The sequence below is a fragment of the Sorex araneus genome, chromosome 6, assembly GCF_027595985.1.
Source record: "Sorex araneus isolate mSorAra2 chromosome 6, mSorAra2.pri, whole genome shotgun sequence".
Lineage (NCBI taxonomy): Eukaryota > Metazoa > Chordata > Mammalia > Eulipotyphla > Soricidae > Sorex > Sorex araneus.
In genome coordinates this window covers 28,339,410-28,366,292 of record NC_073307.1, presented here as the reverse complement: position 1 = coordinate 28,366,292, position 26,883 = coordinate 28,339,410, and the positions used below count along the sequence as shown (strand labels likewise).

Below are 26,883 nucleotides of genomic sequence, written 5' to 3'. Positions count from 1 at the left end.
TGCTCAGGGGTTACTCCAGGCACCGTGTTCAGGAATTACTCCTGGTGCTTTGGAGACTGTGTGGGATGCTGGAGATCGAACCCGGGTTGGCTGTGTGCAAGATAGCCCTACCACTGCACTATCATCTGACCCCTTGTATTGGTATTTCTCCTGCTGAATTATTTCTCTTAGCCTGAGCCACCTCACATTATATTCATGTTATCACAAAGAACATTTTTATATTTTCTTGGAGCTGAGCAGCATTCCATTTTTTGAATTATACAACAGCTTCTTTATTCATTCATATGCCATTAGGCATTTCCAAAAAGTATAATTTAAGTGTACAATTTATGTTCTCAAAACTACAGAGCATGTTTGAAATAAATTTTATAGACCAGAGAGTTAGTAGAACAGGTCAGGTACTTGCCTTGCATGTGACCAACCTAGGTTAGATTCCTGGAACCATATACAGTGGCCTGAGCATTACCCAAGTCCCAGGGATAGGAGTCAGCCCCAAACATTTCCTGGTGCCCCCCTCCTGAAATAAAATATATTTATATATTTATATGTATATAACACTCCTCAAACTGAGGAACAGATTCTACACAAAAGATATTTGATACTATTAACATCTAGGGAAATGCAAATCGCAATCACAATGAGATACTTCTTAACACCCACTGGGATGGTTAAAATTAACAGACACACAGTAACAATTCTGTTGGTAGGAATATGGAGAAATTGAAACCTTGTTTACTAGTGTTGAGATTGTGAAATGGTGCAGCCACTTTAGAAAACAGTTTGGGAGTTCCTCAAAAGGTTAAACATAGATTTACCGCATGACACACAGCAATTCTGTTCCTACATATATACTCAAAAGAAAAAAAAAAACATTTAACCATGTTAAATCATGCACATAAAAGTCCAGAGGAGGGGGCTGGAGTGATAGCATAGAGGGTATGGCATTTGCCTTGCACATGGCCAGCCAGGGTTCAATTCCCAGCATCCCAGATGGCCCCTTGAATTACCCCACGAGTAATTCCTGAGTGCAGAGCCAGGAGTAGCCCCTGTGCATCGCTGGGTATAACACTAAAAGAAAAAAAAAGTTCAGAGGAGCATTATACATAGTAGCCAAAAAAATAGAAACTATGAAGATCTCTGCCAACTGATGAATGGCTAAATAAATTGTGGCTATCTGCATAATGGCTATTATTCAAATTTCAAAGAAATTATGTACTGTCACTGGCACTTGAATTAGTCTTAAAAAATATACTAAGGGAAAGAAGTCAGTCACAAATAATTTTATATTGCTTGATTGCACTTATGTTAAATATGTAAAATAGGTTAAGTTCCCAAAGACAGAAATACATTAGTGGCTGGAGAAGGAGAATGGGAAGTGACTTCTATTGGTGATGGAGTTTCAGAGGTGATGAATTGTTTTGAAACTAGTTAATTGCACAATTCTGTTGAATAGAACAAAAACGCTGAATCAGACACATATTAAAGAGTACATTTTATCTTATTTAAGTTATGTCTCTTAACAAAGCTATTATAAAAAATAGCTAGCTCTCACCCCCACACACAATGGTCCTTCTCTCTCCCCCTCTCTTTCTCCCCTCTCTTTTGTGAAGTAGCATTTCATTTTATTTTATGTAAGTTTCAGGTGTGCATCACTGAAAATCATTATGTGTATGAGTGCTACTGCATTAAGTTTTCAGAGTTCAATTCTGTCCTTCACCAGATAGTCGTCCCCTTTTCCTCAACTTAAGCACCCCTGCATATTCTTCCTTTCTAGTAACCACTATATAGGTCTTACAATTCAAATTATTTTTATCTATCTTCTTACCTAGCAGTTCTCAGGACTTACTCTTGACTCTGAACTCTGCAGTCACTCTTGGTAGGGCTCAGGGAACTGAACTTGGGTTGGTCATGTAGAAGGCAAGTAAGCACTTTGTCTGCTGTACTATCTGTACATCTCGAGGAATCTATTTCTCTCTCTATCTCTGTCTGTCTGTCTGTCTCTGTCTTTCTCTATCTCTCTGTCTCTGTCTCTCTCTGTCTCTTTCTGTCTCTCTCTATCTCTGTCTCTCTCTCTCTCTTTCTCTGTCTCTCTCTCTCTATACCTGGTGGTGCTCAGGAGCTCAGGGCTTACTTCTGGCTTTGAGCTCAGGAATTACTCCTGGAAGCGCTTGGGTTCTATGCAGGGATCAAACCTGGGTCAGTTGTGTGCTAAGCATGCTTCCTGTCCACAATACTATCTTTCTGGCCCTATTTTTCATTCTTAAATGGACTACTGCTAATTTTCCCTCTGTCATTTCTGAGATTGAAGTCTATTTGTAAAGAGATTTTTACACCTTGTGGTAAAAGCTATTCTAGTTTGGGTGCTGGGAGATAGTACAGGGTTCCTGTGTCCAAACCGGGTTAGACCCCTGGTACCACATGGTCTCCAATGCATCACTGGGTGTGGCTTAGGGACCCCTAAACACCACTGGGCCTGGAGGGCTATGTAATCTCTGACCCCACAGGGCCTGAGCAGCACTGCATCCTCACACCCTAGAATTGAGCCTGCAGCCTACTTGGCTTCTGATTCCCCTGAGCACCACTCCAGAGCACCCCCCAATAAAAAAATATTCTAGTTCTATGAGTTCCCAGGGATAGCTTGGGGTAGCGTGCCCAACTTAAAAGCATGAGTTTGAATCCCAGTGCCACCTCCCATGTGAGCCCAGTAGCACTGCACTGCCATTTGTGGTCCCTGGTGTCACAGCAAAGTTAGACTTCTACTGTACTGCAGAACAAGTGTGTGTGCAAGCACCACAGCCAAAGTGTGACCCCTCATTTGTGACTGCAACAACAACAAAATGAGATGGCAAGGGTAATGCATTTTTAATTTGTTTTTGGTTATGGTTGTTTGGTTTTGGGCCACACCTGGATGTCTCAGAGATCATCCTGCCTCTGCACTCAGGGATCATTCTTGGTTGGCTCCGGGGACTATATACAGTGCAAAGGACCAAAGGTCCTCAGGTCAACTGTGTGCAAGGCCTTAGTCACTGTACTATTCCTCTGGCCCCAGGATACAGTTTTTTTAAATACTCTTCTAGTTTTTAGTCATTAAAAAATATTCTTATTTCTAAGAATTTTTTTCTCTGCTGCTCAGGTTTAAGTGTAACTGGCTTAGCTTATTCATGCATGCTGTTTGTTCTAGGTCATGGTTTTGCTTAGGACAAAGGCTAATAGGGAAAAAAGGATTAGAGAAAGGGAACAGCCATGTAATGAGGACACCATGTCAGACACTTTACTTACATTTCCTGCCCAATGCTCACAAGAACCTCAGGGGAAGTATTATGATCACTTCTTTGAAAATGAAAAGACAGGCTGATAAAAGCAATTACGTGCCCCAGCAACACACAACTTAGTTTGGCAGAACCCAAGAGAGCATGAACTCTATTCAACATCAAGCTTTCTTCAGAGTTCTCAATTAGGGGTCAAGAAGATAGCTCAGTAGTGCATGCCTCACATGTGGGAGACCAGGGTTTGAACCCCCCATTCCACTCGATCCTCCCAGCACTGAGTTGGGAATAGCCCCTGAGCAATGTCATTCAAAAACAAACAAATTTCTCTATGCAAGTAAGAGGGAGACACTTATCTTTGTGGTCTTTTATGGCTTTGGTAAAGGTCACAACCAGTAGACTTTGCCTACTTGGAAGAGTTCAGGTTGACGGTGATTTTCAAAGGCCAGCATGTGATAACCCACATTTCTCAAACTCATTTTCCTAATTGTTCAACATTCATTCATCAGCAGTTTGTTAAGCAGTCACCAGATTTGTGGTCTTGTGCAAGTGTTACTTATCTACAATCACTGTAGACGATTCAGATACGTTTGGGTTTCAGAACTCTGTTTATCTGGAGTCGGATGGGGGGTGGGGTGGGTGGAAGTTGCCTCTCTCACTCTCTAGCCAGAGAATAGAGGCAGAGTGGTCTGAAACAGACCTTGCCCTTCCCAGAACCAGGCTTCATGCCTGCAGAGGGGCACAGCTAATCTGCCTGAACAGCATGCCTGACCTTGAGCATTTGTGGACGCAGTGACTATGGTGGCTTCGTGCCCCACACAGAGTCCAGTCTCAGCAGGTACCAAGGACATTCGCATCAATGATTAAGCAGTTCCTTTGCCACTCCACTAGAACCTGGGTTGTTCGCTTCAGTGCTCTGTGCCTTTAGTTCCTCCTTTGTCAAATGGGCATGAAGAGTCTCCGTCACATGGCAGTGCTGAGATCCTATGGGATAGTGCCAGGTGTTCAGGGAGCAACACACTACACTCCCTATTCCCACTGCCATTCCCTTCCGAGCAGTGTGAGGGCACCCTCTGTGTGGCGGAAGTAACCACCAGTTCCGGACCACCTGTGACCTGGCTTTTGTTCCCCCCAGAGCTGAAGGCGAAGCAGCTTCATGGGACTCAGCATGCTGTGTTAGGGAAGGTTGGCCTAAGGCCCTGCCTGTGAGACAGACCCCCCAGGGCATATCCAGCGGCCCACTGGGCACAGCTCAGGCAGGTGTTCCCCACATTCCAGTCTCTGTCCCAAAAGTTTGGGGGGTTGTGTGGGGGACGGTGTTTCATATTTGACCTGAAAGCAGAGTTCCAAAGTATTACCAGTCAATAATTTGGCAGGCCGACTGCCAGTAGCATCTGAGTTGAACACATGATGCACGTTAGTGTGTGTAAATGTGTGTATGTGAGCAAGTATGTGCATGTAAATGTGTGTATGTGAGTGTTTGTGCTTACAAATAAAGAGCGTGTGTGTGTGTGTGTGTGTGCGTGTGTACACATGGAGAAACCACAGGATCTACCCCATCAATGAAAAGACTCTCCCACTGGGTCTACCATGTCCCTGTTAACACAGAGAGGTCTCCAGAATCTGGCTAGTGAGACACCCCTCAAACCTTAGGGTTAGGGGTCAGGCAGGGTCTACCAGTCCCAACAATAATGCTTGGAGGGCTGGAGTACTGCATGTAGGGTGCTTACCTTGCATGTAACCAGTCTGGGTTCAATCCCCAGCACCCTATATGGAGCCCCACCAGGAGTGATTCCTGAGGGCAGATCCAGGAGTAAGTTTTGAGTACCACTGGGTGTGTCCCCCTAACTCCCACCCCCACAAGACACAAAGAAAAACAATGCTATGGACCAAAGAGTGTCTTCATATTGGCACTTCGCTTACTGGACCCCAGTCCCCTGAGTTGCCACTGGAATTGTCATGTGTCCTATTGCTGCCTCCCCAAAGGACAGCATCAGGCACAGGAATTCCCCAAGAGTGGGTCCAGTCTGGCACTCAGCACCCTGAGGTCCAGCTGCCTGTGGCTGGGGACAGCAGGTCTCCACAGAGAGCTGGTATACTGGGGCCGTGCCATGCTGCCTTAGCCTGTCTTCAGGGATAGGGTGCTAGAACCATCGCTGCTTAGTTTCCGGTAAGAGAGACGGGGTGCTGGCCCTCACCCTTCCCAGTGCCTCAGTACCCCAGGGTGGCTCTGCCCACGTCATTCCCCAAAGATGGGAAGCTCAACACTCGTGGACTGCTTCCTACCACAACCCCACAACCTGCATTGTCCCCCACTCCCCCCCCCACACCCCTGTTTTGATCAGTTATTGACCCACTGAACTGCTGGATAATTTCTGCACGAGGCACAGCACTGGTTTTCAGCTTGCAATTGAAGCTGGTGGATCTGCAGGTGAGCTCACCAGTCCTGCCCACTTCCTGGGCTCACATCACACCATCTCCGAGTCTGACCGCTTTCCTCTATATCTATTCTCCCTGCAGGCAAGTTCCAACAGAAAAATAGCCACAAAACAAAACAAGAAGCAACCAAGGAGAGCACACTAACCTCAGCTCCAGGCAGCTGGAGTGGTGAGGACAGTCGGGACTACCCTGAGCCGCCCGCTGGCCCTAAGGTTGTCTCTATTCTGAGCTGCAGCCTGCAGGAAACACAGTCCTGGTTTTATTAGTTTATTTATATATATTTTTGGTTTGTTTTTGATTTTTGGTTTTGGGGCCACACCCAACAGTGCCCCGGATTAACTCCTGGCTCTGCTCTCCGGGATCACTCCTGGCCAGCTCGGGGGACCATACAGGATGCCCGGGTCAAATCCGGGTTGGCAGCATACAAATCAAATGTGCTACCTGCTGCACTATCACTCTGGCCCCTGTTTGTTTTGTTTTAGGACCACCCTGGCAGCGTTCAGGGGCTACTCCAGACTCCTTGAGCATTGAGGGGCAGGGGATCATCCTTGATGGTGCTCAGGAGACCATGCTGTGCTCGGCTCAGACCCGGGTCTCCTACATGCAAAGCAAGTGCTCTACTTCACTGAGCTCTCTGCCAAAAGTACAACTTTGGACCAGATAATCTTGAAGATCTTAGCAAACCTTTTTTTTTTTTTTTGAGGTTCTGGGGACTAAATGTAGGGCCTCACACATATTGACAAGTACCCTACCACCTAATTCCACCCCCAGCCCATTGTTGCAGAAGTGAAGGGTGGGAGGTAATCAGATATTTTGTCTGGCTGTTGCAGGTCATGTGCAAAGCAGGTCATGGATGCATCTGATGTGAGTGGATTGCTGGCTATCGGTTTATGTATTATGACTTCAGACAGACACTAACCTCAGAGACTTAGTTTTACTTTTCTGCAAAATGGGTTGCATTCTACAAGTCTTTGGGACCTCATTTGCTCCGTGTTTGGGGTCCCAATCCCATCTCTTTCCTGACACTTTCTGATCAGTGATTTTTTGAAAGTGGATGATCATTCATTCAGCCCATGCCCTCCTATCCCTTCTGCCCAGATGTGGCTGGTAGGACGTGATTGTGCATATGATTTTAAAGGATTTTACATCCTCTCCCCTCAAGTCCATTAAGGGGTCCTAGATGTGACAACCCTTCTCTCAGTTTGATCTCGATTGGCCCATGGGTAGTCTGTCAGGAGTTCCTGGCCCTTGCTCTTGCTGTTTTCCTTCTGTGGAGCTGTGCTTGGGTGGCCCGCCTGCAGTGGCATTGTGGCCACCACCCCAGGCAGCCTCATAAATCTTGTTATTGTCTCCTGGGTGGGTGTGTTCTCTAGGACATGATCCTCAGCATTACACAGTGACCCTGTTGTGGAGTGATTTCTCGTAGGTCTTAGTACTCAGAAAAATCAAGTCTCTGCGAGTGTGCTTAACCATGTGTGTACTTTGATTCTGCTGGGAGCTGAGCTGCTGAGGTACTTGGGCATCCAGGCGTTGGTCAAGCGCACGCATCCTCCCTCCCCCCACCCACACACACATGCATGCAGTTCCACAGCCTTAGGCTTGTCTCTATAAAATCTCCCCTCCTCTGTAATTTTGTGTTTATACTAATTCCCTCAGCTTTTTTGTTTTGTTTGTTTTGGAACCAGACCTAAAGTTGCCTCAGAGTTATTCCTGGCTTAGTGCTTGAATGTTACTCCCATGGTGTTTAGGGGATCATGAGATGCCAGAGATCAAACCTGGGGTTCCCACATGCAAAGCATGACCTCGGCCATTTGAGATGTCTCCCCAAGCGTCCCCTAGTGTTTTGACATTTTCCTCTTGGATGAGTCCTTGTAAACACCTCTCTGGTGAAGAATAAAATATGACGTCAATGTGTGGGTAAAGAGGGCAAGATGATGTTTTTGCAAATGGGAGCCCTGGGTTTGGTCCTTGGCATTTCATGTTTCCCTGAGCACCTGCAGGAGGGGACCCCCAAGTAACAAGCCAGGAATAGCCCCTGAGCACGGCCAAGTGTCCCTCTCCTTGAAAAAATAACCTGTGAGTTCAGGAGGCAAAGTAATAGGAAAGTTACGTAGGGTATTTGTAGCCTTGCACATAGTCAGCCTGGGTCCCAGCACTTCATATGGTCCCCTAAGCACTGCCAGGATTGATGTCTGAGTGCAGAGCCAGGAATAAGCCCTGAGCACATCTGGGTGTGACCCAAAAATCAAAACCATAACAAAACAATATGTGATTCATTTTAGGATCTATTTTAGGACTTGGTGTGGATTAAGGAGTTTCTGACTCTCCTTGTGAAGCCACTGAAGCAGCAGCATCACTGAGCTGCAGGCAAGGGCTCTGTCCTCTTGGCTAGACCATCTTTCACCTACTCATTATTTTGGTTTGCGGGGAGGTGTCTCCCTGTGAAGTGCTCACAAGCCTGCCAGGACTGTCAGTGAGTTTCTCAGGCTGTTAGTGCTGTGCCGCTTGGACCTAGAGGTGGCTGGGGCCCAGCAGGGTACACCCAGCAGTGCTCAGGGGGTCAGGCCATGCCAAGGATCAAACTCCAGGCTGGGCACATGCCAGTCATGTGCTCCAGCCCTTTGGGCAAGAGCATGTACACAGCAAACCCTGACCCACAGCCCCCAATACTTGGCACCTGCTAATTTCGAAAAGAAATGAAAACTCATTGACTATGCTTGGAAACGTTTGCAATCTTCCTTGACACTTATAGCAAATTGATCTAAGAGCCGGCTAATGAAAGTTGGCTGAAATCCTCCTTGATGGCTCCACCAGCAGGGACTTGTTGGCACGGGCTCCAGGGAATGGGAGGAGCCCCTCTGGGAAACATGTGGAGCAGAGATAAGACTCAGAGGCAGGGGTGGCTGGGCCCCAGCACCCTGGGCTCTGGATCAAACACGGCCTGGGGTGTGACTAGCGAGCTCGGAAAATACAATCAAGACTCCTGAGACCAGCTATACTTGTTTTGTGTTTTGGGGGCTACACCTGGCACTTACCACACCAGAGCTTACTCCTGGCTCTGCACTCAGGGATTACTCAGGCTCAAGTGACCATACAGGTTGCTGGGGATTGAACCCCATTGACTGTGTGCAAAGCAAGCACCCCACCTTGGTTCCCACCTGTACATTTCAACAAGGCCAAGAGAATTTTCACCCTAGGTCAAGTACCCTTGCCTCTGGATTGCCCAGTTCCCCAGGTCCCACTCCTGTCTTCCAGGCTTGGGGGCTGCTGGTGGGGGTAATCATCAACCACCCCCCATTTCTTCCCAGGGTGATGGAAATGGGACCAGAACCACCTCCCTTTCAGAAGAAAGCTGGTTCCCCACAATGGCAGTGTTCAGAACCTTCCCCAAGGCTGAGGGGACTGTCCCTTAGCACCAAGACCACCACTGGGTTGGGGGCAGCCTCCCTGGGTGCTGGGCTCACACCTGCATCTGGTCTCCTTGCAGTGGAATCTGGTATGTGAGGAGAACTGGAAGACGCCCCTGACCACGTCCCTATTCTTCGTGGGTGTGCTCCTCGGCTCCTTCGTGTCCGGGCAGCTGTCAGACAGGTAAGGAGGAGGGGGACAGGGCCCCTGTCGATTCACTGCCTGTGTCGGGGTTGGTGTGAATTTTAGGGGTTTCTCCCAGAGAAAGGTATGGAGCCACGGGACACCTGTTCTCACACGCCTTACTCAGCCCCCTCTCCCCCGCCCCCTTGCTAGAATGTTCCTTGGAGCAGAGCTTCCAGTTTGTTTTGTCTTTTTTGTAAATAAAGGTAGTTTTTATTTAGTTTTTAAATTTCATTTTGTTGTTGCTGTTGTTTGAGAGCTCACAATCTGGAGAGGACAAAATTAATGGATGCAGAGAAGTATTCGCTGACCCTTGAATGTTTGAAGTGGGGCTAGAGTAGGAAGAGGGGTACTAAATGGCAGATTGGGGGAAGGCTTCAGAGCTGGGGTCTAACACCCAGAGGCCTGAGTTCGGGAGGCTCTTCTGGTAGGAACTGGGTTTTACTCTGTCCATCAGCCACCCTCAGAACTTGAACTTAAAACTCCAACAACACTAACCTGACTGATGGCTAAAGCTCTGAACTCACTGCCCAGAGCATTGGTTGCAGTTTTGGTTGTAGAATTTCACCCAGGACACTTTATTTTGCTTATTATTTTGGTGTGGGGGCTACACCCAACAAAGCTCAGGGCTCACTCTTGTTTCTGCTCACAGGTCACTCCTAACAGTGCTCAGTGCTCAGTGATATCTGGTATCAGGGGTCAAGCTGGCACATGCAAGGCAAAAAAAGCAAACCCTTTTGCTATATCTCTGGCCCCCACCTGGGACTTTTTTTTTTCTTTTTGGGCCACAGCTAGCAAAGTTCAGTGGTTACCCCTGGCTTTGAACTCAGGAATTACTCCTGGTGGTGCACTTATGGGATGCCGGGGATTGAACCCAGATCAGCCGCATGCAGGGCATATGCCCTCCCCACTGGACTACCACTCTACCCCCAGACATTTTTAAAATTTGGGGTTTTTTTTTTTTTTTTTTTTTTTGCTTTTTGGGTCACACCTGGCGATGCACAGGGGCTACTTCTGGCTCATGCACTCGGGAATTACTCCTGGCGGTGCTCAGGGGACCATATGGGATGCTGGGAATCAAACCCAGGTCGGCCGCGTGCAAGGCAAATGCCCTACCCGCTGTGCTATAGCTCCAGCCCCCAGACTTTTTTTTAAACCCTGGTATTCAAGCTGCATTGCAGTCATGGGGCTGGCACCAGTAACTTTGGAAGTTCACTGGATGCAGCAAGGTTGAAGGCCCCTGCGCAAAGGGACAGGTGTGAGCCAAAGGGATTTCTCTTTTGTCCCTTCTGGAGTCTGCGTTGCTCCCGCCTCCCACAGGCTCAGTGGCAGCTCTCTCCCCCCGATCCTGTATCAGCTGCTCAGTCTGGACTAGACGGTGAAGGTCTCAGAAAGGACCTCCTGGGCAGAGAGATCAGGGAGGACCCTGGCAGGATGTAATGGGGGGAAAAAACCAGCTTTCATAGCCAGTCAAGGCTCCAGCGGTGCCTGGCGCAGGGCAGACCCGCCTCCCCGGTGCAGCCCACAGAGACACGTCCTGTGGCTCAGGCCATGGTGTGTGTCGTGCTCTCCCCCACAGGTTTGGCAGGAAGAACATTCTCTTCGCAACCATGGCTGTGCAGACTGGCTTCAGCTTCCTGCAGATTTTCTCCGTCAACTGGGAGATGTTCACAGTGCTGTTTGTAATCGTTGGCATGGGCCAGATCTCCAACTACGTGGTGGCCTTCATCCTCGGTAGGAATGAACTTCTCACTGCCAGGGCGCCTCTTTCTGACCTGTGAGAGGCCCAGGAAGTGTGTGTGTGTATGTGTGTGTGTGTGTGTGTGTGTGTGTGTGTGTGTGTGTGCGCGCGCGCGCGCGCGCGCGCGCGCGCAGAGAGAGAGATGGGAGGTGCTTAAGAGAGCCTCTGGGAGCTATTACTCAGCCTGGAAAAAGTGGCCCCCATCCTTGTGTTATGCTTCCAAAACATAGTTGGCTTTGGATGTATGCACGACAGGGCTGTCGTCCTGGTTCTTGGGCCCTCACAGGGAGCCAGCTCTGTGCCAGGCCCTGAGCAGTGGTGGTGAGTCAGGGCAGAGCTGGTCAGGGCCACACAGGAAGTGACTCATTTCGGGAGCACTGGGGCTTAAGAGAGGCACTCATGAAATTGTGGAGGAGATCTGAGACAAAAGGTATGTTTCTGGCAGCCGGACAGTCCATGAAGGGGTCTGGGATTTGGGGTAGCTGGGGTGGCTCGTACACAGCATAGGAAGTGACGGGTACCTGTGTCTGCGCGCCATCGCGGGGCAGATAGGGCCTCACCCCGTTCCTGAACCACTCCAGGAGCATATCAGCTTCATACAGGCCCTGCCCCTCTGCCCCGATAATGTGTATCCTGCCTCCTGACTGGTATTCTGCCTCCGGGGTTTCAGGCCGCGTGGGGTGGGGAATCATGGCTCAGAGCCAGAAGGAGATCCCCAGGGCCCTCAGTGGCTTTTTTCGAAAGCGCCGGGAGCCCCTCGCAGGCTCACAGGAGCAAGAGCCCCGCTCATGCCCTCTGAGTGGCTGGAGGTGCCTCTGGAGTAAGAGCTGCCGACTCCCCAGTCTCTGGCACAGCGGGAGATCCTTGGTGCACTTTGTGCTCACGGTTTGCCCCTTTGGGCACAGCGGGATGAGGGGTAAACTTTCATGCGAGTCTAGCGAGTCTTTATTATCTGGGGCCTCTAAAGCAGTGCTTGGGGACCCAAGGACCACTTCCAGCGACACTTTGTCCAGCTGTGCTGGCCTAAGAGTTCAGTGCTTGGGCCTGGCAATGCCATACTGCTCTGCCCAGCCGTGCTAAGGCCACGGGCCAAGCCAGGCAGTGCTGCGGTGGGGTGAGATGTGGCACTGTTATTCTCATGTTCAAAACACCCCAGAGTCCATCTTCCTTTGTGGGGACCTGTCCTCATTCTGAAAAGCGCAGTGTGCCGCTCTGCTTGGGCCAGAGGCAAACTAGAGGCGAACCTCCCCCCAAACAGAGGAACTGTCCTGAGGCCTGCAGAGCCTGATGGGAGCACTCACAGGCCCCCGGGAATGGGTCAGGGTGAAACGCTGTGTTCTGATGGGAAGCCGGGAGGAAGAGTGCCTCCGTTTCTTGTGAATGGCCGGTATTGAGACAGGTATTTCTGGGGGTGCCCATGTCCCTCTCCTGGGTGAGGGAATGGGGGTAAGAGAGCTGCCTCGCCTTGCTCCCTTCCCACATGAAAGCCCTGCCCAGCTGGCCCTGAAATTGCTGTGGGCGCCCCACCCTGCTCTCAGAGAGAACAGAGAGGGCCCAGGGCAAACCAGATTAGTGGGTGGGGTGGGCACACACAGCCTTCCCCTGGTGAGACTCTCTGGGAGCTTCCTGAGCCTCTGTATTCCGGAGTATTCAGCAGGAAACCGCTGACTTTGTATCTTGCTGTGAAACTCTGTTAGGGTCTCAGATCTGAGCATTTGAACTTGTCACTGAAACCAGGTGGGGAGGGTTGGAACAGCGGCTGTGAACTCGGCCACAGCAAAGCAGCGCCCTCTGCTGTTGTAGAGCGGAAACACTCAAAATAGAGTTTCCTTTGGGGTGCGTGAGGAGGGTGGGAGGACCAGAAGCAAGCGTGGGATCTGGCCAGAGACCTTCTTCTGGACCTTTGCTTTTACTACAAGGGCTGGCGGCGAACAGCTGCTCTTATCAGTCTTCGCGTTCATTTAGGAAGCAGAATTATGCCTGCTTTCTGAGCAGCCAGACAGACATCCTTCCTGGCTTTGCACTTAAAAATAAAAGTTACGGAGGTTGCCGTGCCAGTAACAGGGAAGGAGGAACAGTGCCACCCTCAGGAACATAAAGTGGGTACAGCTGGATGCATGGAACCTGTCAGAAAGAGACTGGTTTAGAGGAAACCCTCAGAACCAGGGACCCTGACCCTGTCTGGACTCCAGAACCTCTTCACTCTCTCTTACGGCGCCCCCAAAGGACCCTTATTCCCTATGCACAGCCTCTTAGGGAAAATGCTGGCAGCATCTCCCCATCTCCCCACCTTATCGTCCACATAACCAGCTGCTTGAGTTAATATGCTCGGCTGCCTTCCGCCCTCCTACTGGCCCACTGATTCAGCATCTTCCCGGTCCTCCCTGCCCTGCCTCCACAAGCCTTCAAGCATGCAGAGCTCTGCTCCTACTCCTGTATAGGTGGTTCTCCCTTTCTGTCAGGGTTGGTGTGGGACATCTTCCATTAGAACCTGCCTACCTGGGGCTGGAGAGATCGTACGACTGGTAGACACCTGCCTTGCATGTGGCTGGCCCGGGTTCCTGACACTCCATATGGTTCCCTGAGCACTTCCAGGAGTGATTCCTGAGCACTGCCAGGGTCCCCCATTTTCTACCCCATAAAAAAAAAATTGAGATCTAACCATAGCCACTAAGCAACCCTTATCAGCTACATATTTGAAAACTATTTACAAAACGAGGCAGTATATATGTCTTTTAAAGTATATCACTCTTTTAAAGCATATAACTCCTTTAAAGTATATAACTGATCATTCGTATAGTCACAAAATTGTGCTTCAACTTCAGAACATTTTTATCACCCTCAAAAGAAACCTTGTATCACTAGCAGCCGGCCCTGGCCTGCCACCCCTCTCTCCCTCTTTCTCCAGCCCCTGGTCCTCATGCATTGGCTTTCTGTCAGCATGGATTTATCTACTCTGGACATGTCTACTGAGGAGGTGGGACAGACACAGTGACTGGCCCCGGGGAGTTTTCCTGCATATATATGCAGAGTGAGGAAAGGTTACCTTTTTTTCTTTCTTTTTAGGTCACATTTGGCAGTGCACAGGGGATACTTCTGGCTCTGCACTCGGGAATTACTCCTGGCAATGCTCGGGGACCCATATGGGATTCTGGGGATCGAACCTGGGTCGCCCTCGTGCAAGGCAGACGCCTACCCACTATGCTATTGCTCCAGCCCCAGAAAGGTTACTTTTGACTAAGATAATCTGTGAAGGTTATCAGAGAGAGACACTATACAGGGAAGAATCTGTTCATTGGAAGAGAATTGAGAGCATTTTTCAGGGAGCAGAGAGCTTCTGCTGTCTTGCCTCGGATCCCTTGGATCCCTTGAAAGCCTTTGCATTGTGCTTTCCACCAATCCCCTGACCTCTAGCACATCCCACCTGTTTGACTCAGATGAAAGGGTCAACTCTTGCTGAGCGGTGACCACCTGCCAGGCTTTCTACCAGGCACTCAGCAGACATGACCACAGTCTTCCTTATCATGAATCCAAGAAGTGGGACTTTCCAAATTGCTCTCACAGCACATGAGTGTCAGGGAGCCCAGGATCCACTCAGTCCAGTCTTGGTTCTTGGACTCAAGTTCTCCTGCGGGTGGCTGCTGGTCCCTCTTGGAGGAGTAGTGAATTCCTGGATCCCACAGAAGCATCCTGATAGACGTGGAAGTGACGGTCTAACTGAGGTTGTGGTGACATCAAAGCCCCTTTGAAACTCAGCCAGATCAAGAGCAACTGGGCTTTGCCCCAGGAACAAGAACTTGGGGTGCAGAGGAGCCAGGATGCGGGGTCTGGAGGGAGGGATGCAGGGGGCTGTCCCCAGTCAGCAAAGCTCGAAGTCTCCACTGTCACCTGTCTGCTGCCAGGTGCGACGGCTGCATACTCAGCGACATGCTAGATTAAGGTCTCTTCCTCCAGGGCTCCCCACATGAGGCTGGAGTAAGAGGCAGGGTGGGGGCTCTGGTTGATCCAGAGGGTCCCAGGAAGGGACAGATCTTCTGTGGAAGTGGGGGTGGCCTCACCATCCCCCCCACATCCTATACATGAGGATCTTGTTGAAGAACTGTTTCCTCTAGCCAAGGCTTTGGTCCCAGGTGATTATTTTTCTGGAAAGCATTTATCCATAGGTGGGGTGTCAGGCTCTAGTCCTGGCCACCGCCATTTAAATGTGTATGAATTTAGGCAGTTTGTTTTCATTGTTTTAGTCACATCTAATTGTGTTGGAAAGTGGGACTCTTATTAGTTCTTACGTAAGCATGATGGAGATTCAGAGCAATAATATATGTAAATGGTAGCTTGGAACCTGGCTCAAAGTGCCTTTAAGATCGACAGCTAGTGAAGAAAGTGATGACGATGACGCTCAGGAAGGGTCATCAGGATGCTCAGGAAGGGCTGAGGCATCCAGTGAGAAACTGCACCACAGGGAAGGATTCAGGCTAGTGCCATCCAACTGGCTCTGCACGAAGGTGCAGGGAGACATGGAGGCTGGATCCGCTCATCCCCACAGGCTGTCTGCAAAGTGAGAACCCCTCTGTTCTGGTCTGAGACCCACGCTTAGAGATGAGAATAGCAGTGTGCCCTACTCGGTGTAACCACCCTCTATTGATTCTCAGAGTCCTGGAAGCCTCAGGGAATGCCCGTGGCCTTCCCATCCTACAAGCTATCACTCTTGGTCCTGTCTACTTTCTCTTTTCAAGAATCAAATTATCTGCTGCTTCCCTTCAGACTCTTCTTAGGAACAAAGCCCACCCTACTTATCCCCATCTTATGATAATTCCAGACGGAGTGTTTAGAATTCATGGCCTAGTGAGTTTTCCCTGGGAGGGCTAGGAAGGATAATAATGAGGGAAGAAAAGATCTGGAGATTGCACTCATAATCCTCAAAAAAGTCAGACCCTATCCTTTGGGATTAGTGGCGGAGAAATGCAGAAGGTGTGAGTCTAGTGTATATTCCTGGGTGCTAGGGGTAGGGGCCCAGCAGGCAGTGAGCATAGAAGAGGAGCCAAAGTCAGAATTTTGCACCTTGTCTGGAATTAGCCCTTAAGTAATTAGTCCCTAACATCTAATGTGACTGAGAAAATGTTTCTTGAAAGCCAGGCCTGAAGAATCTTGGCATGGTCATTTTTGTGGGGGGGTTGTTTGTGTTTTGGTTTGGGGGCCACAACTGGCAGTGTCCAGGGATTATTCCTGGCTCTCTGCTTAGGATCACTCCTGCCAGTGCTCAGGGAACGATTTTGGGTGCTGGGGATTGAACGCCAGTTGGCCTCATATAAGGCAAGTACCCACCCGCATTACAATCTCTCTGGCCCTGGCTTTGCATTTTCTGGCACTACTTTGCGGTGATGGGCAGATCTCAACTCAGAAGTGGCTGTGTGAGGGGGCTGGAGCAATAGCACAGCGGGTAGGGCATTTGCCTTGCACGCGGCCCACCCGGGTTCGATTCCCAGCATCCCATATGGTTCCCTGAGCACCGCCAGGGGTGATTCCTGAGTGCAGATCCAGGAGCAACCCCTGTGCATCGCCAGGTGTGACCCAAAAAGCAAAAAAAAAAAAAAAAAAAGGTGGTTGTGTGACCACTGGTGGGTTCTGTGCCCTTGCTCTAGGCAGCCAGAGCCCCATGTCCAAAGAATAGAACTAGTTTTCAGAGTCCCAGCCCTGAACTGACAGCTGGGGTAAGGAGGCAGGGGGGACAACATCTCTGGGGAACTGGAGCCTATCAGAATAGCAGGAGCCAACAGCCACCAGTCACCTGCTGTGTCCTTTCTAAAAGCAGGACAGTGCTGTGCAGTCTCAGGCCTGTCATGTGCTGGGACACTGGGGCAGCTCTGGGGCCACATCCTACCAGGACAGTGGGTGTTGCTTTCTTGGGATTTAGGGTCTGTGTCTACCTGGGGATAATCTCTGGGTGCAACGTGGCTCTGGGGAGGCCTACCCTAAGCACTCTTAAGATACCCTAAGAATCCAGAGAGCCAGCTGGATTCTCTGTATCCTTTCTCGGGGCTCTGGGGTGGCTAAGGGTACTCTTAATATGTTTCAGATATGTGGACTCTTGGGTTTCTCAATAAACCAGACCTGTTTTTGGACAGTGCAGACCCATGGGGAAGGCTTAAGGCATCCCGCACAGCCCCCCTAGAAGAGTCCCTGTCCCTTGGACCCTAGGATACCCTCTCTGTGCTTAACATGTGGTTTTCCTTGAGAAATGAGGCTTCTCCTGAGGGGTGATCGCTCGGGGCTGGGCATGATATTCTGGGACAAGAGATGGCCTTGCAGGAGCTGGAGCCATAGTACAGTGGGTAGGGTTACTTGCCTTGCAGGTGGCCAATCCTGGTTTGATCCCTGATATTCCCCCTGAGCCCCCTGAGCACCGCCAGGAGTAATTTCTGAGGACAGAGCCAGGAGCTACCCTGAATATCACCGGGTGTGAACCAAAAACAAACGAAGAGATGATGTTGCAAAATAGGGACCTGTGGCTCCTTAAAAATCTCATGAAAAACCCATCCTTGGAAAAGGTGCTGTCTCAGATCACATTCCACCTCCTCCACCCTGAATTCTCTGCTCTGGGCCAGAAGGCAAACATCTTTTCCCTTTTCAAAACGGTTGGATTTTAACTCCAACTAGGTAATAATGTAAAGAGCAAATGTTAAAGTGAGTGAAAAAATGCTAACACGCCTCCCTTGTTTTGAACAGGAACAGAAATTCTTGGCAAGTCAGTTCGTATTATATTCTCCACGTTAGGAGTGTGCACATTTTTTGCAGTTGGCTACATGCTGCTGCCCCTGTTTGCTTACTTCATCAGAGACTGGCGGATGCTGCTGCTGGCGCTGACGGTGCCGGGGGTGCTGTGCGTCCCGCTGTGGTGGTGAGTGTGGCCCGGTCCCAGACAGCCCCTTACAGAGGGACCAGAGTGCCCGGAGCCAAGCCTGGCGTGGACCTCGTGTGCGCATGCGTGATCTCCTTGTCATTGGCCGCGCCCAGGTCTCGAAGCCCAGAGTATTAGCCACCATGAGGGGGGTGCTGTGGCCTTGGGTCTCATACTTGGGTCTTATTCTCCTCTGGCCCACAAAGTACTGTTCTTGGAAAATGCAGCCCAGAGGCTGGAGAGATAACACAGCGAGTAGGGTGTTTGCCTTGCACGCGGTCAACCCGGGTTCGATTCCCAGCATCCAAAATAGTTCCCTGAGCACCGCCAGGAGTAACTCCTGAGTGCAGAACCAGGAGTAATCCCTGTGCATCGCCGGGTGTGACCCCCCCCCCAAAAAAAAAAGCAGAAAATGCAGCCCATTCGTGTCTGTTGTGCCGTTGGCCATTGTTTTAAACTCTGCCTGTGTCCCTCCCTCCCTCCCTCTCTCTCTCTCTCTCTCTCTCTCTCTCTCTCTCTCTCTCTCTCTCTCTCTCTCTCTCTCTCTCTCTCTCTCTCTCCTCTCTCTCCCTCCCTCCCTCCCTCTCTCTCTTTCTCATATCTCCCTTATTTATGTATTTAACCAATATAATTTGCTCAAACTTCCCTATCACCGATGATTCACAGTGAAGAGATGTCGATAGGTCTGGTCTGACTGGGAGAGAATTACTTGTTTAATGACTTGCTAGCAGAGTATTCTCTCCTTTTCCCTCCAACCCTTCAACTCGGTTTTGACACAAGTGGGAATAACAAAGAAGTTTGGTGACAATGAGCCCACTTTTATGCAATATGATTATCTGGGATGTTACAGACAAGAAAAAAGACTGGGAATAGTGGAAGCAGGGGACGTGGCTCTGGTAGTAGAGCATATACCTAATATGTTCTCTGACTGCAATCCCTAGCACCACATGGCCCTCCAGGTACTACCGGGTGTACCCCTGGTGGCCCCAGAGTGCTGGCAGGTATCCCTTATTAAAAAAAAAAAAAAGAAAAATGGAATAAGATTCCAGCCACACCCTCTCTTTTGGAATTTCCCTCTTCTTTGGTCTGTCATATTTAAGCAAGAAGAAAGGGGGTTTCTTCCATTAGTGAATCTGTTTCTCTCTTCATCCATTTTTCTCCTCAACTAATTCTTCCCGTTTGGTTTCCTGGTATCCAAACGGAACCTCCCAATAGTGGCTGATTTCGCTGAATGGCTTGATCTCTATGAAGGACTCTCTTCCCGGTGAATCTCACCCGTTTTATCGACACTGCAGAGCTGTGGGAAAGGGTAAAGGCACCCCACACCGCCCCCAAGAGCTCCCTCTCTTTGTCCCCTGGGACACCTTCTCTGGGCTTATGCTGAAATTTTCCTTTCGGAAGTGAGATTTCTCCCAAGAGGTGACCATTTGTAGCTTCATTTTTTGGAACTCACAGTTTAATCTTCAGGGCTGCCCCATCTCTGGTGTCTTCGCCTTGGAAGTTTCCGTGAAGGGTCTTGACTTCTCTAGGAGTGCAAGGCAGCCCCCGAGACTGATAGCCTTCACCTCTGGGTCTCGCTGACCCAGCTAGCAGGTTGGACCGCTCCAAGCTACTTACTGTTTCTCATGACCTCTAAGGCAGATGTGGCTTACCAATGTTAATTGTTGGCATGGAACATAAATGGGGGAAAGAATGCTTTATTTTTTTCCTTAGTTTCCTGGAATTTGAGAGACAGAGTGTTAAAGGTTAGATATTGTTGGAGACTTCCTCTGGAATGGAACACAAGTTTCAAATAAAGCAGGCTGTTTTCTCCATAGCACTGTTACCAAAAAAGCACACCAGATTCACAGCATTCTGGAATGATATTCTGGAATGAAATCATTACCATCATTATCATCCTCACCATCGTTATCATCATCATCATCAGTCTCAGTTCCTCTCTCCGCAACCCCCTACTAACTGAATTGCAAAAAATCAACATTTTCAAGTGATTGTGGTTCTCTCAGCACATGTTACTCAAAGATTATTGTATGTCTCTTTAAGTCAATGATTTTGCTCATCTTTGTTCCCTGGCTCTGAACTAAGAGACCAATACTTTTAAACTATGTTTTAATCAAACTCGTTACTGTATCATTCTGTGTGTGTGTGAGAGAGAGAGAGAGCCAGAGCGGGGAGAGACAGAAGTGGGGGAGGAGGAGAATAAAAATAAATAGAAGGGCTCTGATCCCCAGAGAGGAAGGGCTTTAACTTGTAGGATTTGTACCTTTGCCTCGGAATGAATCATCACAGCAGGGAGTGAGTCTGGTGTCAGCTGAGACCGGTGTCTTTCCCTGGGGACTTCCTTACTCTTGCTCTAGGGACAGAGTTGCTTACCAGGCAGTCCTTGTGTGTTCCTGGCCTCGGGCACTGCCCCAGACTGAGGGCCAGCACTCACCAGTCAAGTGCGCATCTGGAAAGCTTGACAGCAGTCTTATCATCTTCCTATAAAAACGTCTCCTTGAGGGGCTGGAGCAATAGTACAGCAAGCAGGATGCTTGCCTTAATTCTATCTCAGCACCCTATTTGACCCTCCAAGCTCTAAGTGCAGAGCCAGGAATCCGCCCTGGGAACTACTGGGTGTGGCCCACCAAAGGAACAAAATAACAAAACCATCTTGAGGGTGGGACTTTGTAGAGGAGTCTTCACTAGTGCTGAGATGCCTGGATGGTGTGGGGATTGCCTGGGCTCCCTGCTGACTGAGCGGTGCTTCAGCAACACCCTCCTGTCCTGTTTGAACTCACTCCATGGAGAGGCTCAAGTTCATTTGGCACTCCACTGCCTTTGAGATCATCGGCCGCCGCACTTGGGACTTTGCACGCCCAAACCTGGCAATTCCAAGGTGGCAATCCAGCAGCCCTGGGTTTAATGGACTGGAAATAGGAGGAGAAGTACACGGAGCCTCAGCGGGCATGTGGGCACTTTTAGACCCCGGGTTTCCTTTAAACCATTTGGCCGTAACTGAGTGGAGTCCGTGTATGAGACTGGGGAGTTCAGATGGCAGCAGAGGGAAAGCTCAACGCTAGGAACCCTAAGCGCAGTGATGGCTCTCAGGGCTTCTGGCAAGGAAGATGGATGTTTCTCAGCACGACCTAACTGGGGAAATATACTAGTCAGCAGCAGAGGGATCTCGAGAGAGTAGTTGTGTGGTCAGATCGAAGCCTGCAGGGCTGCAGTGCAACCATTTACAATATAATTAATTTAAATTAAATTGAAGATTTGTTTCTTCACCACTTTACTCCCCCTGGTGTGATAGCCACTGCTGGTTCGTGGATAGCACAGGGAGGGAACAATTACAAAAGTCCCCTGGGAGAATTTAGCCTTAAGTTGTTGGGAAGATCCATGCCCTAACATCTCCACAATGGCTTCAGGAACTAAAGGTTATTCTGGAAAATGTAAATGTGATTCATTTTCAACCTAGTGTCCTAGAAGCTTGGGGAAGGGAGCTTAGATCTGCTGTCTGACAGCTGTGTTTGGCTCTGAGTTTAGCCTGAAATTTTGGAGCGGCCTCTCTAATCCATATAATTCATTTTCTAAGATAACTAAGTCCTGATGAAGAATAAGGAAACAAGAGGTGGCAGAAGAGTGTCAAGAGATTTTGAGAAATATATAATAGGAAGGAGAAAACTACAAATAAATATGTGATTAAAAATTAATAGAAATAGAAAAGGAGAAAAGAAGTCAGCTTTTTTTTCAAGTATCATTGTACATGTAGCTAGATTACTTTTAAAAATTAAATTTCTAGAGGCCAGAGAGATAGGACAGGGGTTAATGCATTTGCCTTGCATATAGCCAACCCTGTTTTGATCCCCAACATATAGGGTTCCCTAAGGCCCACCAGGAGCAATCCCTGAGCATAGAACCAAGAGCAAGCCCTGAGCACTGCTAGGTGTGGCCCCAAAACAGCCAGAACAAAATTAAATTTATGGACCTTAAAAAAAAAAAAGACAAATGTTGGCTGTTTTCTCAACACTGGTTTGAGTGCTTGCTGACCTAGGAGACGTCAGCACTATAGGGAGAGCTCCCAGGAAGGAGGCCGGCTCCTCACCTCCTGGCATCATTAAGTCCAGGGATGTGGTCGCCCGACCATCCATCCCTCAACAAACCTGTGCACTTCACCAGGTGGGGCCTCAGGATGCTGCCAGGTTCTCTGAGATAAATGTCACGTACTAACCAGAGGCTGAGTGTCTGGCAGGAGCCCACTGCCTGGCAGGGCTCAGTGGGCATCTCTGGTACCCTGACCCTGGCACCCCCTTAGCCACATCCCCTGTCTATTCCTGTCTTACAGAACAACCCACCATTTTTCTTGTGATTGGATCAGAACTTTGAGACTTGAAGATGCTTTTCTTTATTCCTAGAAATAACTTAATCCTATAGTAATAGAAATCTTAGGAGGCCTCTTTCCCAAGTTTCTTAGAAAGACAAACTAGATTGGGACAAAGTCAGAATTATTTGGGGACAATGGAGGGTTGGGAGTATTAAACTCAGCAATTGTGAAAAAATTATAAACCCTTCAAAATGAATTCTAGGTTTATTCCTGAATCTCCCCGATGGCTGATATCCCAGAGACGTTTTACTGAGGCTGAAGATATCATTAAAAAAGCTGCAAAAATGAACAAAATAACTGCCCCAGAAATAATTTTCCATCCTGATGAGGTAAGCATTTGCAGCTGTTTCCTCCTGAGAGTGACTGTGCATTCTTGGTTGGGTGGAATTTAATTTTATTCAATTATTTTCGGGGTATGGGGGCCTCTCAGGCAGTGCTCAGGAGATCCAGGAGACCTCACCACTGAGTCTCAGCCAACCGCACCCTAACTCAGCACCAGGGCCTGAGGATGTGATGCTGCTTGCGCCCTGAGTGTGAGGATTTCCGGGTTACCCCAGGAATTAGGGGCCTCTGAAGTTACACCTGGAAATGCTCAGAGGACTACATGGTGCTGGAGATGAAACCTGGGTTGGGCATATACCAGGCATGTGCCCTAACACCTATACATTCTCCCAGCCCCTATTCAGCTGGGGATTTTTTTCTTTTTTTTTCCTCTGTTTGTTCTTTTTATTTTTCTTTTGTTTTTTTCTTTTCTTTGGGTTTTATGGAATTTAATTTTAATCCCACCCCTTCTTTAACTTTTTTATTGAATCACTGTGAGATAGACCTTTACAAAGCTGTTCATGACTGGATTTCAGTCATACAGTATTCCAACAGCCATCTCTCCACCACTGTATATTTCCCAGCACCAGTGTCCCCAGTTTCCCTTCCATAACCCCCACTCCCCACTCCCTGCCTGCCTCTATGGCAGGTGCTTTGCTTTCTCTCTCTCTCTCTCTCTGTCTCTCTCTCTGTCTCTCTCTCTGTCTCTCTCTCTCTCCCCCCCCCTTTTGCTGTCCCCCGTTTTTTTGGTGCTCACTATGTTCTATGTACTCTATAGGGTCTTGGGGACACATGATGATTAAGCTTTGAGATAAAACTCACCTCTAGGGGCCACAGAGATAGTACATCAGGAAGGGCGTTTGCCATGCAGCCAATTTGGGTTCAACCCCCATGTCCCCATATGGTTCCCTGAGACCACCAGGAATGACTCCTGAGTTCAGAGCCTTGAGCACTGCTGGGTGTGACCCCAAAACCAAAATGAATAAGTAAATAAAAAACATCATCTCTAAGGGCTTGTATGAATTAAGTACAATAATATGCAAATTTCTTGGCATACAGCAAGAATTAATAAAATATCAGTTCCCTTTTATTTCGAAAGCTTACCTGCAACTTTTTTTTTGGGGGGGGGAGGTAATTGCACTACTTATAAATACACCAATCATATACTGTGGATTTTTGCTTGCTGTGAGGATGACACAGGACAGTGCTGGGGGGCTGCTTCACTCAGTGCTATGGACCATGGGGTGCAGGGGTGGAGGGGTAAGGCACGCCCTCCCTGAGCTTGCTCTTTCAAACCCATGTGCTCCCTTGAAAACATATTCCTCTCTTTCTCTCCCATCAATTTCATTCAATAAAAGCTATCTTGCATTACTTTAAAAAAGAAAACAAACAAACAAATCAGCAGCCTTCCCACAAATAAGGCCTGTACTCAACCCTCATCCATCATCCATCTCCCTAGTTTTTGCTGGTGATTTTTTCTTTCTTTCTTTTTTCTTTTTTTTTTTTTACTTTTCTTCTTCGTCTTCTCTCTCTCTCTCTTTTTTATTTTTGGGCTGGTGATTTTTTAAATATTTATATTAAGTAGCAAAAAATGTATTGGAGGGGCTGGAGCGATAGCACAGCGGGTAGGGCATTTGCTTTGCACGCAGTCGACCTGGGTTCGATTCCCAGCATCCCATATGGTCCCCTGAGCACTGCCAGGAGTAATTCTTGAGTGTAGAGCCAGGAGTAACCCCTGTGCATTGCCAGATGTGACCCAAAAAAGCAAAAAAAAAAAATGTATTGGAGGAGTTGGGAGAGATAGTACAGCAGGTGGGAACTTGTTTTGCATGCAACTGACCCGGGTTCAATCCGTGGAACCCTGTATGGGCCCTGAACACCACCAGGGGTGACCCTTGAGCATAAAGTCAGGAGTAAGCCCTGAGCACCATTGGGTCTGGACCCCCAAAAAATGTATTGGAGGCCTGTTCTGCTCATGGGCTCCCCACTGTATCCTGACACGCCCTGATCTAGCTGATGAAGCTGTGCACACCTGTGCACCCCAAACCTGCAGCGCTGAGGGCCCCCGCTGGCTCCCTGGGATAACAAGTCAAGTTAGACTGGTGCCTGTGCTTCACAGTAACTTAGAGCGTCAGGAGATGAAGGAGAAGATGACTGAGTACAGGTTAAGTTTCCAAGAAGTGGACAATATGTGCCAGCCAAAGAGGGTAGGCATAGTTGCTCAGGGCCTGGGGCAGCTTCAGAGAGGGGAGGGAATGGGGCGAGGGGTGGGAAGGCAACCCAGTGGGGGGCTGCTCAGGGCACTGTGAGCAGGTGGTCAGCACTTCCCCTGCTCAGGTGTGCCCCACTGCAACCCCAGAAAAAGGAGCCCTGTGCATACCCATGCCCCCTCCCCCTGCCCCCAGGGCATCCTTCTCAGGCCTGCAGGACCTTTGACAGAAACATCTTCCTGAGCCAGGGCTGGGGGACTATTTACAGTGGCAGAACAGAGCCTCTTAGGGCTGCCAGAGCAAATAGCTCCTCACCTTCTTCTCAAGAATTTCACTCCCAAGCTCAGACAGTTAAACTGGATGCAAAAATAACACTGGGAACGGCTAATATTCTTGCCCCAGGGTTGTGCCTGATATCATTCTATATGAGTTGGATTTGTGAATTCTGTTTCAGAGAAACTTACAGATATCAGACCTCCGTGGATCAGGTAATCATGAAACATGGAAGAGACGCAGTGATGCAGACAAAACAAGAATAAAGTGCAGTGTCAGACACATGCATTTGGCAAGCCAGGTTGCTTCCTGACATGAGGAAGTTCAGGTTCACTGAACCTTCTGGCAAGCCGGTAGGGGGCAGAGAGCGGTGCTGGCCCAGGGTCGGCCTGACTCCTTTCCTGGTGAGGGTGAGGTTGGGGGCTCTGGGATCCAGCAGTCAGTCCTCTCAGAAGGATGCTTCAGAGCCTGGTATATGCCAGGCACAGAGTCCTGCCCACTTGCTGCTAGGCTCACCTTGGCTCACAGACCAGTGTTTCAGAGGGATGATCAGGTGCAAAGTTCAGTCACTTCCCAGGACCACACAGCTAGAAGTCAGTGGGTCTGTCTAGTACCAAAGTGAATGCTTTTATCAGTAGCGTTTCCTACCTCCTGTTGGATCAATGACATTAACCTGAACAGGAAATAACATAATATCTTAAGGGGCCAGAGAGCTAGTACAGGGAGGGGGTGAGGTGTCTGCCTGGCATGCTGCCAACCTGGCTTCAACCTCTGGCTCCTTTTAGCCTCCCAAGCACCACCTGGTGTGGCCCAGAAGGTCCACAAAGCTATAGCACCTGAGTAACAACGCAGGCTCAGGTTCCACTGACCAAGTGTCACTGGACCCCTAGATACTGCTTGGGAAGATCACCTCCCAATAAAGCATCTTAAAAGTAATTGGTAGTCACAACACCCAATTGGAGAGAGAGAACAAAAGGAAATACCCTGCCACAGAGGCAGGGTGGGGTGGGGGGAGATGGGGTTGGGAGGTGGGAGGGATGCTGGGTTTATTGGTGGTGGAGAATGGGCACTGGTGAAGGGATGGGTTCTTGAACATTGTAAGAGGGAAACATGAGCACGAAAATGTATAAATCTGTAACTGCACCCTCACGGTGATTCACTAATTAAAAACTAAATTAATTTTAAAAAAAGTAATTGGTAGTCCTGGGGCTGGAGTGATAGCACAGTGGGTGGGACGTTTGCCTTCCACGCGGCCGACCCGGGTTCAATTCTCAGCATCCCATGTGGTCCCCTGAGCACCACCAGGAGTGATTCCTGAGTGCAGAGCCAGGAGTAACCCCTGTGCATCGCTAAGTGTGACCCAAAAAGCAAAAAAAATTAAAAATTAAAAAAAATTTTAAAAAGTAATTGGTAGTCTTGTCGGCCAGGCAGGTCAAGTACTTGTCTTTTTTTTTTATTTATTTTTTTGCTTTTTGAGTCACACCTGGCAGTGCTCAGGGGTTACTCCTGGTTCTGCACTCAGGAATTACCCCTGGCAGTGCTCAGGGGGCCATATGGGATGCTGGGAATCGAACCTGGGTTGGCCGCGTGCAAGGCAAATGCCCTACCTGCTGTGCTATTGCTCCAGCCCCTCTTAAAATTTTTTTTAAACTTTTTACTTTATTTTCATAAAATTGTTCACAACATTTGATTATATTTAATATTCAAACACCAATCCCACCAACATTATACCTTCCCACCACCATATTTCCATTCCAAACCACAAACCCTGTTCCCCAAGCAAA

General features: G+C 48.9%; 1 protein-coding gene across 1 annotated transcript in view; it reads left to right on the top strand.

Moving 5' to 3' along the window:
* Positions 1-26,883, top strand: part of SLC22A4 (solute carrier family 22 member 4) — a 53,878-nt gene that overhangs the window by 13,275 nt on the left and 13,720 nt on the right. Inside the window, exons 3-6 of the mRNA XM_055143858.1 lie at positions 9,193-9,296; positions 10,876-11,030; positions 17,761-17,932; positions 22,498-22,624. Of these exons, the coding sequence (XP_054999833.1) occupies positions 9,193-9,296; positions 10,876-11,030; positions 17,761-17,932; positions 22,498-22,624 (558 nt within the window). The remainder of the gene's footprint in view (positions 1-9,192; positions 9,297-10,875; positions 11,031-17,760; positions 17,933-22,497; positions 22,625-26,883) is intronic.